Source organism: Achroia grisella, unplaced genomic scaffold (assembly GCF_030625045.1).
Source record: "Achroia grisella isolate CSIRO2021 unplaced genomic scaffold, CSIRO_AGI_Agris_v1 utg540, whole genome shotgun sequence".
NCBI lineage: Eukaryota > Metazoa > Arthropoda > Insecta > Lepidoptera > Pyralidae > Achroia > Achroia grisella.
The window spans coordinates 742,313-761,387 of NW_026712925.1; the positions used below are offsets into that span (position 1 = coordinate 742,313).

At 31.0% G+C, this 19,075-nt stretch overlaps 1 protein-coding gene across 1 annotated transcript; it reads left to right on the top strand.

Moving 5' to 3' along the window:
• Positions 1-567: 567 nt before the first annotated feature.
• LOC131847745 (cystathionine beta-synthase) lies at positions 568-19,041 on the top strand. The gene is made up of 18 exons (XM_059197393.1): positions 568-673; positions 897-1,063; positions 1,305-1,529; positions 1,684-1,816; positions 3,882-4,062; positions 4,614-4,754; positions 5,197-5,441; positions 5,878-5,932; positions 7,198-7,314; positions 7,489-7,595; positions 8,407-8,577; positions 11,936-12,117; positions 13,186-13,425; positions 14,784-14,916; positions 15,356-15,533; positions 16,154-16,288; positions 18,004-18,194; positions 18,495-19,041. Exons 1-18 carry the CDS (start codon positions 625-627, stop codon positions 18,587-18,589), a joined length of 2,745 nt encoding a protein of 914 aa, XP_059053376.1. The 5' UTR covers positions 568-624; the 3' UTR covers positions 18,590-19,041.
• The last annotated feature ends 34 nt before the right edge of the window (positions 19,042-19,075 follow it).

The following is a 19,075-nucleotide window of genomic DNA, read 5'->3' on the forward strand; positions in this document are numbered from 1 at the left end:
ATATACCGGCTTACGCAATATCGCTAAGGACTTACATTTATATCTAATATATCTATTTATTAATTAATTATACTTAATATAAATATTTATATCCTATATTTAACTAACGGATCTATGTTTTGTATTATATAATACCTACCCATAACATAAGTTTTATCTAGCTTAACTTGGATCTAGATGGCGCTCTATGTATAAATAAAATATATAAAAAAAAAAATTATTGAAATTTTAGATGTTAAATGTGAGTTTATGAATCCTTCTGGTTCTATAAAGGATAGAATTGCATTAAGTTTGATTGATGATGCTGTGAAAAATGGAGTTGTAAACGATACTACTGAGTTTGTTGAATCAACATCTGGAAATACTGGTATAGGTATTGCCTTAAAAGCTGCTATTATGGGTAAGTTATATTTATACTGCTTATTAATTGTCTTATTTCTATAATAAATGAAAATACTTACCTACTTACTGAAGAAAACTATTGTTGTGCTTTCAACTTTTAACTGACTGTCAAACTCCTACTAGGAGCAAGCTGTCAATTCGATCTTAGTTTTAAATAAACGAATACGGAACGGTCGCCCAATGGTCGAAATTCGACCATAATTAATTTAAATTATAAGTTTGATGAATACAATCTCATCTCAATCACTAGCACTGTTTCAAATACTTGATAGTGTGTGTAATATTTTTTACTGATGTAATGTATGATTTATTCGTTATTTTAAAGAAATATTAGCACTATACTCCTCCGTCTGTATAGTCTGAATTTCACGACGCAATTCAACCTAAAATATGTAATCTTTCAAGATTTGCTTTATGTAACATTTTTATACGCAAAATGATAAAATAATCCGTCAGTGTAAAACAAAATTCAAATCTTTCTTGTTATTTACTAGGAAATAAATGTACAATAGTAACAACAGATAAGAGTTCTGACGAGAAAGCGAATACTATGCGTCTGCTGGGGTCAGAAGTGATTTCATTAAAAACAACGAAATCTCCAACAGCTATAGCTCGGCAAATTAAGGATGCTAATCCAGATACTGTCGTTATGGTCAGTCAGGTGAGAATTTAAGTTACACTAATTAATCGATTAATATCTACTGCAGTTCCAATAATCGAAGTTGTCGCTTCAATCAAAAACACAGTTTATAGAATATGCTGCTCGTTGCTTTATTGAAAAATAAGCTAGACAGAGTTACCTATGCAGACTACTTAATAGAAAGTCTATCTCTGTAAAATGTTTTACATATTTATATTAGCATTATTCAAAGGCAATTTAAATGTTCACCGAATTTTTCTAGTTTGACAATGACATCAATCCAAAAACTCATTACGAGCACACGGCCGAAGAAATATTATCAGCGTTACCGAAAATCGACATGGTTGCCATGGGAGCTGGGACTGGAGGCACGTTTAGCGGTATTTCAGCAAAAATTAAATCCGTAAACTCTAAATGCGTCATAGTGGGTGCGGACCCAGACGGTTCCACTATGTTTAACGTTCAAGGACCATCACATCCATTTTTGGTTAGTATTGTTAGTTACCTGGTTTTTGATTTTTTTGCCATGTTTGTGTTACTATGAGCAGCAATTACCATTTTCCATAAGCAATCAGCTTATCTCTCAAGTCAGTTACCTACATAAGTAAAAAAAATGGTTTAATTTTGTTAACGCCCATTAGGTAGAAGGAATAGGCGGCTCTAGGATACCCATTACATTGGATAAGTCTCTATTAGACGAAGTTGAAGTTGTCACCGACGAAGAAACCTTTTTGATGGCTAGAGAGCTCGTCAAATTAGAAGGAATATTGTGTGGTATGTTAAATAATTTGTTAATACCATAGTTTTCACTGATTGTCTAATCCATAACATTCTTTTGTACTTTCCATTTGATTGTATGTAATTACTAATTCATGTTTTCTAAAGAATATGTTTGTTATTGTCTGTCACAATGTTTATTCGATTAAAATGTTCTGTATATAAAAATATATAACAAAATTCTTTAGAAAATATAATTGGTAGGAGAGATGGAGGTAAGATGGGGTAGCGGGTAAGACCCACCAAAATTTACAGTTCAAATTGATCAATCACGCTCTTTCAATCATCGTGCGACGCGCCTCCATGAGACTTATCAATCGCCGGGTGTTTAGTGGTTCACAAGTGCACAGTGTCGAAAAAAATGCAAAATAAGTGTTTTACTGCAAGTTGTTTATCACATTTTCTTCTGGCTTGACACGTGACTGTGGTTTGTTAAATAACGTTAGCTGGTGAGGTGTTGTTGTGATTGATGCTTAAACTAATCTGAAAAAAGTAGGCATTGTGTTCCTTAAATATTATTGACTGTTTTGTTTTTATTTATTTTTTTATATAAAAGGGCTCTGCAGGCGAGATGGGGTAACTTATTCTGTTCTGGTTTGTTTTCCGAAAAATGAGTTTGTTTTTGTGAGTTTGTCTTTTTAGAATGGTTCTACGACTAACGTCGTCGGTCGTGGTCCGAAGAATGCATGCGAGAAGCGAAGAGTTATCGAGAGAAAAGTTAAGGCTTCCTAAGGAAATCCTCTCGTGTTGCTAAAAAGCGTGGACACACAGCAATTATCACGTCGCCTCCTACAAAAAACAAAAAAACAGAGCTGAACAGAAAAACTATAGAAAATAGAAACAAAAAAGAGAAAAGATATAATATAAAAAAAAACAGAAGAAAACTACTACAAAAGACCAACTTAAATAATTAAAGAAGAATAGCCGATCACCGAAAGCAGCAAAACAATGAAGAGTTTCAACATCTGAAGATGAAAGTGAAGATGTGGGAACACACCATGTATGTATTGTGAGGAAGTTTATTCCGTTTCCATTGAATGGTGGATATCATGCTCATTAAGTGGAAGATGGACTCATAATAGCTGCGTAGGAATAAGATGATAATGATGATGATGAAGCCTTACATGTCTGCGTGTTCTGCCAGCTCTAATAATCATCTTTCTACAGAGATCATAGGATCATTCTCATCACCCCATCTTACCTCAGGGGGGTACCTCATCTTACCAGCACCATGGGGCAAGACGGGGTAAAACACCTTTTTTTTATTTTTTTTTTTTTCTCTCAAATGTGTTACCTAAAGTTCCTAATGACACGAAATATTAGAATAATAATAATTAGTCGTTATTTAAAAAATAAATATGATTGTTTCACTATGTAATTTTTCATATTACAGACCTTTAAAGCTTAAGTACCCATCTTGCCACCACCTCCCCTATATGAACTATAAAAGTATGTGGCCAGTACGTCAGCAACAGTGTTTATACCTAAAACTTTATTCCCGATGTTTATTTAGTCGCTTAGGGAAAATAATATAATAATTAATATATGAATAGAATAATATCAATAGAAATTTTTATTTTTATTGGAAAATATATACATTTTATTTATTTTTAATTTCCTTCCGTAGGGTGAATATAACTCAATGACATACAGAAAAATACCTTTTATACATTTTTTTCTGCAAGGCAAACAAGAATAGCCGCGCTTCAGAGAAAATCGAATAGTAGTTACTTAGCAAACAACCCCGTAATCATTCATATTGTCTAGCTAGACAAACGTAATATATTCTAACTAGGTACATATAAGTAAATAGAGTATATAATAAAAACTAACACCTGTAATTTCCCAAATGTAGTCAGAGTATAATTACGTACATAGAGTGGTTATCTATAATCGTTTTTTTTATCTAAAATACCAAAGTCAGTAATGTACTTTCAGTTTTTTTTATATATATAATTACTAGATACTTTCTGCCCGAACTGTGTGGTGGATAATTACTAAGTATTTTACGTGTTGGTACCTACCCGCTGTAAACAATTATATACCGATGTCTTTCTTCCAGGCGGTAGCAGCGGCACAGCAATGGTAGCCGCAATAAAAGCTGCAAAGAAACACAATTTCGGTCTTGGAAAACGTATAGTCGTTATTATGCCTGATGGAATCCGCAACTACATGAGTAAATTTGTCAGCGACCAATGGATGGAAGCGCATCTTTTTAAAGAACCACCACAGCATACTATGGTGTAATAATTTCTTAAAACTATTGGTGTGACTTTATATTCACGCATGAATTTATATTCATACATTATTTTTGTTGATAAAGATAGAATGACGATTCCAGGAGTTTTAACGAAGTCTACCTATTAATTTTGTTAAGACTGCTTTTTATAGTTATTTTTTTAAATACCCCGTATAATATGCTCTGCCGGGCGGGGAAACTCTCTATAGAAAAAAGGATTGAGGAGGTCAATCAGCCCATTATGACGAATTAACCCTAATAGTTTTTACGGCGAAACGTTGGAGGTTAATCTGATATACCTAGTAGTCCTAAGTACCTACCTACCTACGTAAATATAATTACCTCATATAAAAAATTACATTTAAACACCTCGGCTTTTCACGAATGGTTCAGTGCTCATATAAATTGTATGAGAATAAATTATCAAAATTATATAGAAAACGTATTAAAATCCGATCTATGGTTTAAAATATGAAAGAAAAGGAAAGATAGAGAAAAAGACAGACAAAACAGCAACATTGTTTTATATTTTATGATACATCTAATAATTTTTAGGTGGTGGAAGGATCCAATTACGAATCTGGTAGTGTACAATAATTATCCAAATATTAATACGAATTCTACTTGTGAAGATGCATTATTGACAATGGTTAGTGCCAACGACGGTGATGTAGCTATTGTGGTGAATGACAAAGGGTGAGTATATGGGGTATACCTACCGACCTAAATACCACAATTGTACGTAAATATAATAATTATAAATTAACCGCATCAAAACTAACCATCAATTTACTTAACAAATTATTTTTTATTTTCTTAATTTTAAACTTAAGTAATTGTCAGGAGTCTGGACGAATAAAATAAATTTGAATAGCAATTTATTTCGTTCTTAAACATACGTCCGACTTTTTCATTTTTTCTTGGGGAAACCTAGTATGTTTTTTTTCAACCCCTATTATATATATATATATATATATATATATATTTATATATATATATATATATATATATATATATATATATATATATATGTATGTATTGCCCATGTATTGACAAAATTATGAGTATTTCTATCAGTTATTTATTACAAGCAGAAGGCATAAGCTCAAGCAACATTCTAACTTTAATCATTTTTTAGTTGGTTAGTGGGTGCCGTTTCCAAAGACTCCTTCCGCCACAATGCAACCAATCCAACTAAACTACCACAAGAGGACTCCGAAGATTTCAACTTTCAAGATCCAGTGACAGATCACTTAATAAAAAACTGTTACACGTTGACAAAGAACGGAAAGAAAGGAATACCGACCATTGGACTTATTTCGCGGATACTCGACATAACACCATTCGTGATTGTTGGAACTACTGAAAAATCTGCAGAGGAAGGTGAAAAAAATATTGTATTGAAATAAAATAATAAGAAAATTAACCCATGAATAGTAAACAACCAATGGCAGATTCAAGCCAATTCGGAACACGCAGCATTTTATTTTTCAAGTAACCCATAATTTGTTTATTTTTCTTCAAAAACTAACAACTATTTTACTTGACTTAGACTTTATACAGTGTAAAAAAAATTAAAATTAGGAATAACTTTTTATGTTGTATCTATTTATTATATTCATTCGTATATACCTGCGTAGCAGTGAGTGTACGGGCCCGTAGCATCTGCTAGGTAGGTACTATACTCTTGTGACCAGGGAAATCTGGCACTCAAAAGAAGAATAAAACAATTGTACCTATATGTTCATAACCTTGTATTTTAATGGTATGTGTGAGGAATAGTGAGGATATTTTTTCTAAATAATTTGTTTTTTTGCAGAAAATTTTCGTCCGGAATTCGTCGTTACTGGAAACGACGTCTTAAACTACATATATGAACACTCAAAATAATAACGCGAAATAATATAGCATATATAATAGTTTATAATTTAAATGTACCTATCTATGTATATTATAATATGAATAGTGTTAAATTATTGAGAATTTTAAATACCTAATCTGCCAACTTAAACTTAACATGCAAAATATAACTGGGATAAGGAATTTTTTTTAATATAACATATTTTAATGTTTTATCGTTATAAAATAGATATATTATAATTCTCTGGTAATAAAAAAAAAATTTGTTTTAATTGATTGAACTTTGTTATTTTTAAGAAGAAAGGGAGAGGGTAAGTATATCTACTATTGCAGTTATTATCTACTTCGTACCTATCACTTGCAAAAGGTATGCTATATAACTTGCGAAATATTATAAAAATTCTTAACATTTGTAGGGATAAATAATAATAACTCTGGAAAAAGAATATTTTTATAAGTGGTTTTTTAATTATCTCTTATTTATCTTCTTCTCTTATTTATCTTCTATTATTATTAATCCTCTTAATCCTTTCAAATACAATTTCAGTTTGTTAAAAAAAAATATTTAATATAAAATTCATTGATTTTAAATTAAGAAAATTGATGGTAGGTACCTATACTTGAAGCCTCAGAATCAAAATAATTCCGGCCAGAAATCTGACTTACCCTAACTCGGAACAAACGAATAAATTTGAAGGAGACTGGCTAACTTGATTGACCAGCACGAGACCAGATTGTAGTGTTCTGTGATTTATGAGTCGCTAACTAATATGGGCAAGATTATGACGGCAAACGTCATGAATATTATTGTGTTTCCGTTTGAGTGTTTTCTATGTATATTATATATGTATTGACAATAAAAATAAGTATTTGTAACAGTTGCCTAGCACTCATAACACAAGCTCTCCGTTTTTGCTTATTTTAGTAAATTGCAGTTTGTTATTGTTGTCAGTTAGTTGTCAACTATCACGTCAGTACTGTCATTCATACATACAAGTGTAAATGTCGAGTGTGTGCTAAGATATTAGTACTGTTTACATTTCGATATTCACACATACACATTTTAGTCAACGTCTGTAATTCTACATAACACGTGTGTTAGCTGATATTTTTTTAGTTTATATTTCATCACTTCAACCGTGCGGTTATCTTGAATTAGATTTATTCTTATAAGTTGATTTTTATTCACATTTCAACGCATAGTATAACTGTTTAAACTTTAATTAATCTAATAAAAGAAATCACGTCTCGTGAAGCTCGCTTAGCATATTAGTTACAGTTGCTTAAAAATATACAAAATGACTACTTCCAATTACGTAGAAACAAAAAATGGATCATCGAACGGCGTTGGGAAATTTTTCAATCTTCAAGAAATGCCCCACATAGTAAAGGCGCTGTAAGTATGGAGAGTAAACTATACATAAACTTGCCATATGTTTATGATGGGTGATATGAAATTTTAGAATCAATAAAGCTATAATAATCACTTTTCTCTTAAAACATAACATTTATTTTTTGTATTCAAACATAAATGTGAAAGTACTTACAAGTTTATTATATAATTTTACAGAGATAGAAATCAAAAAATACAGCCTGATATTCTCCATGTGATTGGAAATACTCCATTAGTGAAACTTACAAAAATACCTAACGATGAAGGTATTCTCTGTGATATATGTGAGTATAAATATACTTATTATTTTTCGTATATTTTAATTTCCAATAGAAATTATTGCATTAAATATTTTATGAGTATAAGTTTGTAAAGTTAGTAAACTAATCTGTAAAAATAACTGTTAAAGTATGTAGGATAGAATGAATTTGTATGACTTAACTATACATATAAATAAAATTGGAGTATACTATTTGTAACATTGAAATAACCGTTTTTACTACATGCATATGAATATAAATATGGTACATACACCCAAATAACATGTTTTACAATTTTTGTCTGTCTGTTTGTTCCGGCTTATCTCTGAAATGGCTGGACTGATTTTAACGAGACTTATTTTGGCAGTTCGCTGATGTAATAAGGAGTAACTTAGGCAACTTTTATTTTAGAAGAATAAAGTTAAAATCCAGGTGGACGAAGTCAAGGGCGCAGCTAGTATATCATATAATACAGTTAATGTGTTAATATGAATACTATTTACTAAATTCTAAGCTCTAAGACTTTATCCAGAGTTTGTAGTTTGCAAATTTTTGTGTTCTATAGTCATATGGCACAAGCGTGACATAGCCCTGCTGCAGGATTTAATAAATAATTTTTTTAAATAAATAAATTTAATTAAAAAGTTAAATTATATGTAAAAGGCATTACATATAATTTCCTTTATTTTTATTTTTATTTATTTATTTCGGGATAACAACAGTTTATATTACTAACTTACAATTACAATTTTACTAATCTTAGGCAATTATAGTAATCCACAATAGAATTAGAAATATTCCTTTCAATTAATGATAATTAAATTAAATATTTTAGATGCTAAATGTGAATTCTTGAATCCTGGTGGTTCTGTAAAGGATCGCATTGCATACCGGATGGTGATAGATGCTGAACAACAAGGTATATTGATACCTGGGAAGTCTGTTATTATAGAACCAACATCAGGCAACACTGGCATTGGGTTGGCTCTAGCTGCTGCTGTTAAAGGTATCTTAATAAAACTGAGTATAGCATTAAGATAAAAAGTACAAAGCACAATTTTGTTAATTTCGATATAAATAGATATAGAATAACATTTATTTATTTATTTTATAGCCTTTGTGCTGACAATCATCAGCATGTCCCAAGACATAGGCCTCCTCCAAAAGACTCCAGGCTCCTCTGTCCAATGCCTTCCTTCTCCACGTTGGTCCCGCCACTGCCCTTATATCATCCTCCCACCTCTTTTTCTGTCGTCCTCATTTTCTTTTTTGTTCTCTTGGATTCCAATCTATAACATCCTTAGTCCATTTCTCTTTCTTACTTCTTATTGCATGTTCTGTCCACTTTTATTTTAATTTCTTAATGGTTTTCACTGCATCTGTCAGTTTGTTTGTTTTTTTTCTTATATTAGTGAGTTTGATTTTGTCTCTAAGTTTGATGTTTAGAATGCTTCGTTCCATGTTTTTTTCACATACCTTTATTTTACTAATATTTTTTGTTGTGCAATCCCATGTTTGGCAGCCATATGTTAGACAGGGAAGAATACAGGAGTCATATATTTTTTTCTTATGTTTTATCGGGATGTTCTTTTTCATTATATCTTTCATGGACCAGTAGTTTTTCCAGGCGTTACAGATCCTTTTTTCAATTTCTTTGTCAGTCTGATTTGTTATTGAGATAGTTTGTCCTAAGTATGTGTAGTTGTTAACATACTCAATGATGTTATCTTTTATTTTAAAGTTGGCAGTTTGACATTACTTTGGTTTTGGTGGTGTTAAGAATTAACCCTACTTTTTCGCTTTCCATAATGAGCTGTTCTAGCATAGATTTCATGGTATCTGGGTCATGAGATAGGAGTATTATATCATCAGCAAATCTGAGGTGATCGAGTAGTTGACCATATATTTTTATTCCATATCCATCCCAGTCAAAGTTCCAAAAAACTTAAAAATTTTCTAATATGACTAGAAAAAGTTTTGGCGACGGAGGATCTCCTTGTCTGATGCCTCGTTTTATGTTAAACTCTGATCCAATAGATTCTAATTGTATTCTTCCAGAACATCTCCTGTAAATTTCTCTGATAATACATATGTATTTCTTTTGAACTCCTTGTGATAGTAGTGCTTCCCATAGTTTGCTATGCTTTCTTGAGTCAAAAGCTTTGTTGTAGTCAATAAAGCACAGATATAGTGGTCTTTCATATTCATTAAATTTTTCTACTATTTGTTTAATTACAAAGATATGATCTATGGTAGAGTAATCACTACGGAATCCCGCTTGTTCTTTTGGTTGGTTTTGTTTGTGTTATACGTTTTAATAATATTTGCGAGAAAAGTTTATAAATACCAGGCATAAGACTTATTGGTCTGTAGTTGTTAATTTCGTTGCGGTCACCTTTTTTTGTGAGTTAATATTAAAGTTGATTTAGAACATTGGTTTGGTATCCTTTCTTCTTTCAGAATTTTATTGAAGAGTTTGGTGAGTGTATTGGTTGTTGGTAGTACAGTAACTTTTAATAGTTTATTTGATATATCATCATTCCCTGGAGCTTTATTATTCTTTGCGCATAGGATTGCATGTTCAATTTCTCTGTTTAAGATATGAGGGATTTTGTCTTCTATATTGTTGTCATCTAAGTTTGTGTTTGGACTGTCTTCATCATTATATAGGTATTTGTAAAAATTGGTTGCTATTTTATTGATATTAGGTCTGTGATTTGTGTTAGTGCTATACTTGGTCATTTGCGGTATCCAAGCAGTATACTCTCGAAGTTTTTTTAGGGCTTTTCTTATTCCTCCTGATTGTTCAATATAGTGTTTTAGCTTTTCTATTTTTGTTTTTTCCCTGTGTTTCCTTATTGTTTTATTTATTTCTTTACTTAATTTAGTTAGTTCTTTCCTATTATATGGTTTCTGTTTTAGTAGTTCTTTCTTTTTTGACATCAGATTTCTTAATTAGTGTAGTTAATAATGTAATATACTTATATGCAGTTATACGATCTCTGTCACTAACGCTAGACACTTGTAGCTAAGGTACCCACCTTATCTTTACAGATGTCTATATAATAAAATAGACTTCTAAGAATTAAAATTATAATTATATGATCTTTCTATATTCTAGGATATTATTTAGATATTTTAATTAAAAATTGTCGATCCTTTGCATAATATCAAATATGGATTATGTGAAGAATAACTCATCAATCATCAACGTATGTTATACTGATTAATTTTGAAAACTAAATTATAGTAGGACATAAAATGCTATTACGAATACATTACACATTACAATGCATTGATATTAAGTAGTGTGATAACATAATTGATATTACCCACATGGGTTATCAATATACACCAGTAATAATTATGAACCCAGACCTTATCAATTGATAACAAATGCAAATTACTGTTCATTTACTGAAAAAAAAAAAAACGATTATGACCTATATTACGATATAGGATAGTTAAAAATATTAAGATAAATAATAAAATCTCATTTCTTGTATACTAATAGAATAATAGATAGATAGAATTATTCATTACCACTATTTTATTTACCATTGGTAAACTAAAAAGTCGTCTTCGTAAAGCATGTCATTTGATAACTAGATTTCCATAGTACTGATGTTTATAGGGGTCGGCTACCGCTGACCATTACCCGTCAACTTTTTACCATGCAATTAGTTAAAAAAGTCTACCACATTAATTAAATATTTACCTTGTCTATGGCACATATAACATATTACTGACTCGATCGCCTGCATTTCTCTAGTATGTTCTTGTTGTTTGTTCTGTATTTATGCGTTTAGAACCATAGTCCGTGAACCAGAGCCTAATTTCGTCAACAATTTCCTCTCGCCCGTAAACTTCTAAAAGGGTTACTATATTGTATTATGAAGTTTAGTGAATGTCAGCTGCGATTCCGTTGGTGAGTTGAGATGGACGGTGGTCCATCTCAACTCACAACAAACATTAAAATTGAACATTTTTTTAATGAAAGTAGAGCTTAAACTTTTAAGTTTTCTGTTCTTATTTAAGAAATCTATTTTTACAGGTATTTTTATAAGTTTACTGCTTACTAGATTGCATGGTAAAGAAATGTTTAAATGAAACTTGTTTTTTCTGCTACATCAAAAAAGATTTTCAATGCGAAAATTCGAAATTTCCGGTCAAATATTTTTATAACGTACTGTTGAATTTGACGTGTTTACTTTAATTGGACAAATGATCTGATCGACTACCGAATCTCCAATATCACTAAAACGCGGCAAATTAAAATACGATTGTACTCTGACTACCCATCTGACTACAGATATTTTTTCCTATATATAAAAATATTTCAATAATTGTTTCTTCAAAAACAGGATATAGATGCATTATAGTGTTACCAGAGAAAATGTCAGACGAGAAAGTGAATACTCTGAAAGCTCTCGGCGCAGAGATCGTGAGGACACCCACGGAAGCAGCGTGGAACGACCCGGAGAGCAACATAATGGTCGCGCGCCGGATGGCTACCGAAATACCCGACGCTGTTGTACTCGATCAGGTTATTCATTTGTTCTATCTTTAATAAGTAAATAGTAATAATCATAACAGTACTCATGAAAAGGTTTTCATACTAGGAAAGAAATTCCATTACGAATCAGTGGGAACTTATTCGTAATAGTAATTCTTTCCTACTACGAGTATATTCCCTGTAACCTGTATATTGTTTTCTTTGTGACATGTTTTTTTTATCGTACAGGTATTGAACGTACTCTTAAAATTTATATATTACTAGCTAACTCGACAAATGCTATTCTGTATTAACTGTGAATATTGAATTCACAAAAAAATAATACAATTAAAAGAATAAGCGAAATCAATCCAACCATTCACTTATAATGCCGTAACCCCCAAAGATAGGGAGATAGGGATTAATTTTTATACACATATAAACGTTCATAAATACGAATATTATTATAATTTAGTAATTTATTACATCACAATGATATATTTTTTTAAATCGTTACATTTTTACTTAATAGGTTTAGGTAAGTTTTGGAAGGTGAATACAATAATAACATTTATAACGCCTTCTATTACGTCAACCTACAATATGAGTCTTAATCATAATATGTTTACAGTTAACTATCATATTTTATGGATATGTTGTCAAATACATTCCGAATAACAGTAATATATAATAATAATATTTATTTAAACATTTACCAGTGTACAATTTTATGCAGTCTTGACTCCCGAACTAGCGTGAGGAGTCAATTCCTTCCTAATAGCATAAGGTTTTTAATAGTACATAATAGGTAAGGTGTCCATAAGCTGGTGATGGCCCAGTAGATGGAAAGTGGCGTTTATACACAGCACAGGTGTATGAATAGCACCACTGAGATATTCACTCGTAACCATAATTTAACTGCCATGTTTCAACTTCTAACCGAAACACTGCTTCAAACTGCTCGGCAGCTGAAGTAGTTGTGATTATCTGGTATATAACTATGATCCACATATGATGATGATGTATCCACAGAGGCGAGTTGTTATTTAGAGCTTATCTAAATATATTGATTGTATGCAATATGTTAATTTTATTATTAAGTATATTTTTTTATTACAGTACAATAATCCATGCAACCCACTGGCACATTACGACGGGACTGCAGAGGAGATCCTGTGGTCATTGGATGACAACGTGGACATGGTGGTGATTGGTGCAGGCACCTGCGGCACTATCTCTGGTGTCGCGCACAAAATCAAGGAGCGCTGCCCCAAGTGCGTTATAGTCGGTGTAGATCCCTACGGTTCCATTCTGGCACAACCAGAAGACCTTAACAAGAGTGATGTGCAAGTTTATGAGGTAAATTGTATTGTTATTGATAACAACTTTCAAATGAATCGATAACAACCCAAAACTTTTAATAGTTCATTATCTAATCTAACATCTTGGCGTTATTAATTTATAAACGACGTTACCGCAGTCACATTATTTTTAAAAATAAATGAAATTAATTAAAGTTTGGATAGATATTGTTCGTACGTAGTAAATATTGTTTTTCCATATCGAAATCAGTCATCATTTCTATGTTAATCATGTAAAACCTCATAAAACTTTGAATTTGGTATTAGTTTAAAAACTCGTAGACATTTAATATTTCATTTATGTATTGAATAAAATTATTAATGTTCGTTAGGTATACAATAAGGTCTATTTGTAATAAATTTCCTTGAAGCATACAGGATAATGATTTCAGTAACATTGCCACTCGGCCAGTGTAGAGATTAACGAAACGACTTGGCGGTCGATATTGTTTATCACGCCATTGTCACAGAACCTAATGAAACAAATGCAAATTTTATATAAATTATGGCTGAATAAAAGATACATAACGTTTCTTGTTCTCAATCACTTTTATAAATGAGACAACCTGAAGTGTTTTTATAGCTTTTTTTTCAGGATAGACTTAAATTATCATAATAGCCATAACCAACCGCTCTAACCACTACAACCAACATTTTGTTCCATGGAAACCTGTTGAGTGTTTCCTACTATATAAATAAGTCGACACACTGTACAATTGCTCCACTGTGACGTGACCTTGTATTTTTTTTCTACATACGGCAGCCGTCCAAAATCAAATTAATGTCAAAAATGCCTATAATAATATAGCTGCAGCTGAGTCACAGTTTTCTTCATAGTAAATAACCAAATTTATAATAATGAAGTAAAAGAGATTTTATTGATATAATTCACAATGTTGATTGATAACTAGTCAGGTCTATAGTTAAAGGTATAATCAGAATGAATTTGGATAAAATGACATTTTTAATTATTTAAGAAAACTTATTCCGGAATTTTATATTTTGTACAAGAACCCTAAAGTACGGGAAAAAAATATTCAAAAATAGCTGGGATACAGTAGCCCTGTACGCGTAGAATATAGTCTGTTACTAGCTGATAACGTGGGTACTTATAGGTGAGAGGATAAATATTTTTCGAGTTTATTTATTACAACTATATTAACAATCAAATGTTTATTATTTTTATGTATGTATATTGATTGGTTTGAGAACAGGTACTGGCTTTTGCACTACATATTTTTAATTGCAAGTTTGCATTTTATCTTCTGCAAAATAATTACTTAGTTACATACATTACTAAGAGAGTCTTGTGTTACAAAATTTCAAATACAACTTTAAAGTTTTATTTATTGCAAGGTGGAAGGCATCGGCTACGATTTCTTGCCGCGCTCTCTCGACAGAACAGTGATCGATAAATGGGTAAAAACCGACGACCATAACTCATTACAAATGGCTCGCAGACTCATAAGAGACGAGGGATTACTTTGCGGTATGTAATTATTTTATTACCCATTACAATCAGCTTGGTTACTTACAGAATTTCAATTATGTTTTAGGTTGGATTCCTGATCTCTGCATGGTCCATACCTAGTTTACCAATTTGTTTATAATTCTTCAAATATAGACTTAAATTCTCTTACTGGATCTTTATTATTATGAAAGTATCAGTGGTTTAGCGGTTTAGCATCCCTCAATAATTATTTACAATTGTCTTTACCTACTTTTAGAATATTATTTTTGAGTTCCGATAAAAAAAATATGATTATTTATAATTTGATAATATCCCTATTTGTCTTGACGTTAAAATTGTCGTCGATGAATGTCCTGATAGTGGTGAATTGATGATTAATAACTGTGTAGTTGGTTTTATAGAATTGTTTGTACGCATTTTCGTAAGATTGCAGAATAAGTGTATGATTTATTTATAGGCGGCAGCAGCGGATCTGCCATGTGGGGTGCGATTCAAGCTGCCAAAACCCTAAAGGCAGGCCAGAAATGCGTTGTACTACTCCCCGACAATATACGAAATTATATGACCAAATTCATCTCTGACCAGTGGTTAGAAGCGCGCAACTTCAAAAAAGTTGCCAAAAACGAGACAGTATGGTAACTGGATACATAATTTTACTAGTAAAATTTATTGACTAATAAAGTTAATAAGTGGCAACATTTTTAATATTATGTTATATGATGATGAATAGATTAATTCATACTGATTTTGTTTAAAAGAGTAACTTTGCTTATAAAAAACATGATACATAAATAATTTAGTAATTTAAAATAAATAAATACTAAAAAGTCCTAAAGAAATAATTTATATGTTAGGCTATTTAGTCACGTTTCTCGAAATTAATAAATTGCATAGCAGCTAAAACATATTTATTAACTGTTAGACGTTTTAATTAATAATTGTTGGCTATCAATACATTAAACAGTAATATAATATTTAAACTCATTAAATACGTACCGTCAGCATTGAATATATAATAAACAATTTTAAGGTTAAAGTAGAATCTTTGGAACCAGGGAGTATTAACTTCTTAGGAATGAAGACACTATCTATTAATTGTATGGATGTTTGTCATTCAATTTTCATGTATCCCGTAGGCCGTAAAGGATATTGTATTTAGAATTGCTAACATATAATAATAATATATATTTAATATTAATTCGTATGAAAATGAACTAATTTAATAAAACTCAAATTTAATTGCACTTATTTTTAGGTGGTGGGAACACTTAGTAATAGACGACATATTTCAGCCTGCCGTTACCATATCTGATAAAAGTACGCCATTACAAGCTCTCGAGAAACTAAAACAAACAAAGGCGCCTCTTTTAACCATTGTGAATGATGCGGGGTAAGTGGTTTTTAATTTTTATTACGAGATGATTTATTATAAAACATTATTACAGTATTAAACAAGAGGAAATACATACAGTAGATATACCAACAGAAACATCAGAACATATATTTTGTCACGGCGCCGGCGTGTACCACGTGTCACAAACTTCGTAAATTGATATGAACCTGACATTAAAACTTATGGAAAGTCTGTTTTCTGGCTAAGTAGTGGGAAGAGGAATGTTACATTTATATCATCAATAACTATGGGGAAAAGCGGCAGATATTAAAAATATATTCATATTACAAAAACGTGCCGTTCGAGCGATCTACTGTATGAAGAGTCGTGACTCATTAAGAGAGAAATTCAAAGAGGCAAATATTCTCACCGTTGCTTCACAATTTATATATTCAAATATCCTATATGTTCATAAAAATCTTGACTTATTTCCAAAAAACAGCAATATTCATAATATTAATACTATATTTAAAGACAAAATTGCTGTCCCCAAGTATCGTTTAGAAAAGGTTAATAGGTCTTTTATGGGAATAGGTATAAAAATTTACAATAAGATACCAAAGGATATGTTGGAATTACCCTTAAATAAATTCAAAACATCTGTTAAATCATATTTACTGAGCAAAGCCTATTACTCACTAAACGATTACTTGAATGACGAGTGTTGTGGCAATGACAATAGTTGTTCATGCACTGAATTTTCATTTAATGTTAGACATAGACACCTATATAAAAATACATTGTAAATAAACTGGCTTTAAAAAAAAAGTAATTCAATTGAGTTTCTTGCCAGTTCTTCTCAATTGGATCTATATACCGAACTGGACGGTAGGGAAAAAATAAAATTATAATGTAAAAATTTGACGTTCATAAGCGGCTAAAATGTCCTTCATGAATAAATGATTTTTGAATTTGAATTTGAATAACAGTTCATTGCGATTATGTACTAGGTGTTATTAAGAGAGAGAATTCCAGAAACCAAATAATAATTCCTAAAACTAAAATATTTTGTATTTTAATCAAGCTTAGATCTCCTGTCTGAGATTAAATTGCTTATTCGATAAAATATATAAGCAAATCATTTATCAAGAAACTCCAACTGTCAAGATTGAAGCCTCGGCTGGCTCCAGACTGTTTAATATATCTATATGAATATTATATTCTTAATTATGAAATAAATACAATACAATTATGACATCTACCATATATATACATATGTTCGACAATTTGATCCGGAATAGATTCTAACAAAAACTACCATCTACTTGTATATTGATCCCGGCATTACGGCTGTAGTGCCGTTATTTTTGCAAAAAAGAAGTTGCAAGTTCGATTCTCAGCTAAGCCAATTGCTGTAAGTCTACGTAATAAATGTATCATAGTACCGAATATCGTAGTAATGTAGAGAAATAAATAGATTTTTATTATTTATAGTGTTTGATGATTTATATTATTTTAGTTACTATTAATGTAAATTCTAAAAACATGAAAATTTTTAGGAATTGTTTTAATATCCCTCATTTCTTATCGCTGATACAAAATTGTAATTGTAATAGTACACTTTCTTGACAATATAATGAAATAATAACAAATTACAATAAGTGTAAGCTGACAGCATTATGTGCATGTTCCTTATCTGTTTTCTCATAACAGATTCTAGTTAGATTAATAATTATTTACACAACACAAATTAAAAAATGTAATATGTCTAGATCTGTAGTCGGAGTGTTCACGGCAGACAATGCGCGACAAAGGTTGGCCAACTTATCTGGCTCGACGACAGATAACCTCGACAAGTTCACAGTGAAGAAATTTTACAAAGTAGACCTCTCCTTGAAACCTACCCTGGGACATGTCTCAAGAATGCTCGATATCGCACCATATGTCATTGTTGTAAAATCAGGTAGTTACGTATTTTCGTATAAATTTTCCATCTTTAAAGCATTAATATATTTACGGAACTGCTATATTTTAAGTAAGAGTAATGATAATTCCTATTAATATTAAAACCCTAGAATAACTAGTAACTAACTAAATACTAGTATTTTATAATAAAAGTAGATTTTTCTGGAACTATATATTAATTTATATGTACTCCACGACTTTGTATCTCCGTCGTCATGACATAGTATATACACACATTTTCGTACTAATATTATTATGGATAGATTTACAAGAATACACCTTTATTGCATGTTCACAGAGACGACATCACAGGTTCAAAGACCTGTCGGTGTGGCGACATCGGACGACCTCCTTACATATACAACAGATAGTAAACATTTGAATGGTAAATAGAAGACTGATGTAAACAAAAGAACGTATTAAAGAATCATCATAAAAGTAAAGCCATGCTTCAGAAGGAATGTATGTAAATGCTATATAATTATATATAGGGTGTAATGAAATAGGTACAGATCATTAATAATAATAACTAAATAGGCATTAGTGAAACTGTAAAACATTTTTCTTCCCTCATAGTGATTGTAAAATAATGCCTAGTAGCTATTAGTTTTTTTTTAAGTGTTTCATTAAAATTGCTCCTAGAGATATAGATCTTCCTAGGTATTTCTAAAATACTGTAGAAAAATATTGATGTAAAGCTGTATAATTTGACTACTGCAGTAATGTACCTTTGACAATTGGAGTATATTATTTATTACATTTGTTATTCAATTATTTTAGAAGTGAAGAGATATCGCTAATAAATGACTTGAGAAGTATAAATTGTTTAAATTTATAACAAGAACCTTAACCGGCTGGCCATCCTTGACTGTACATCCA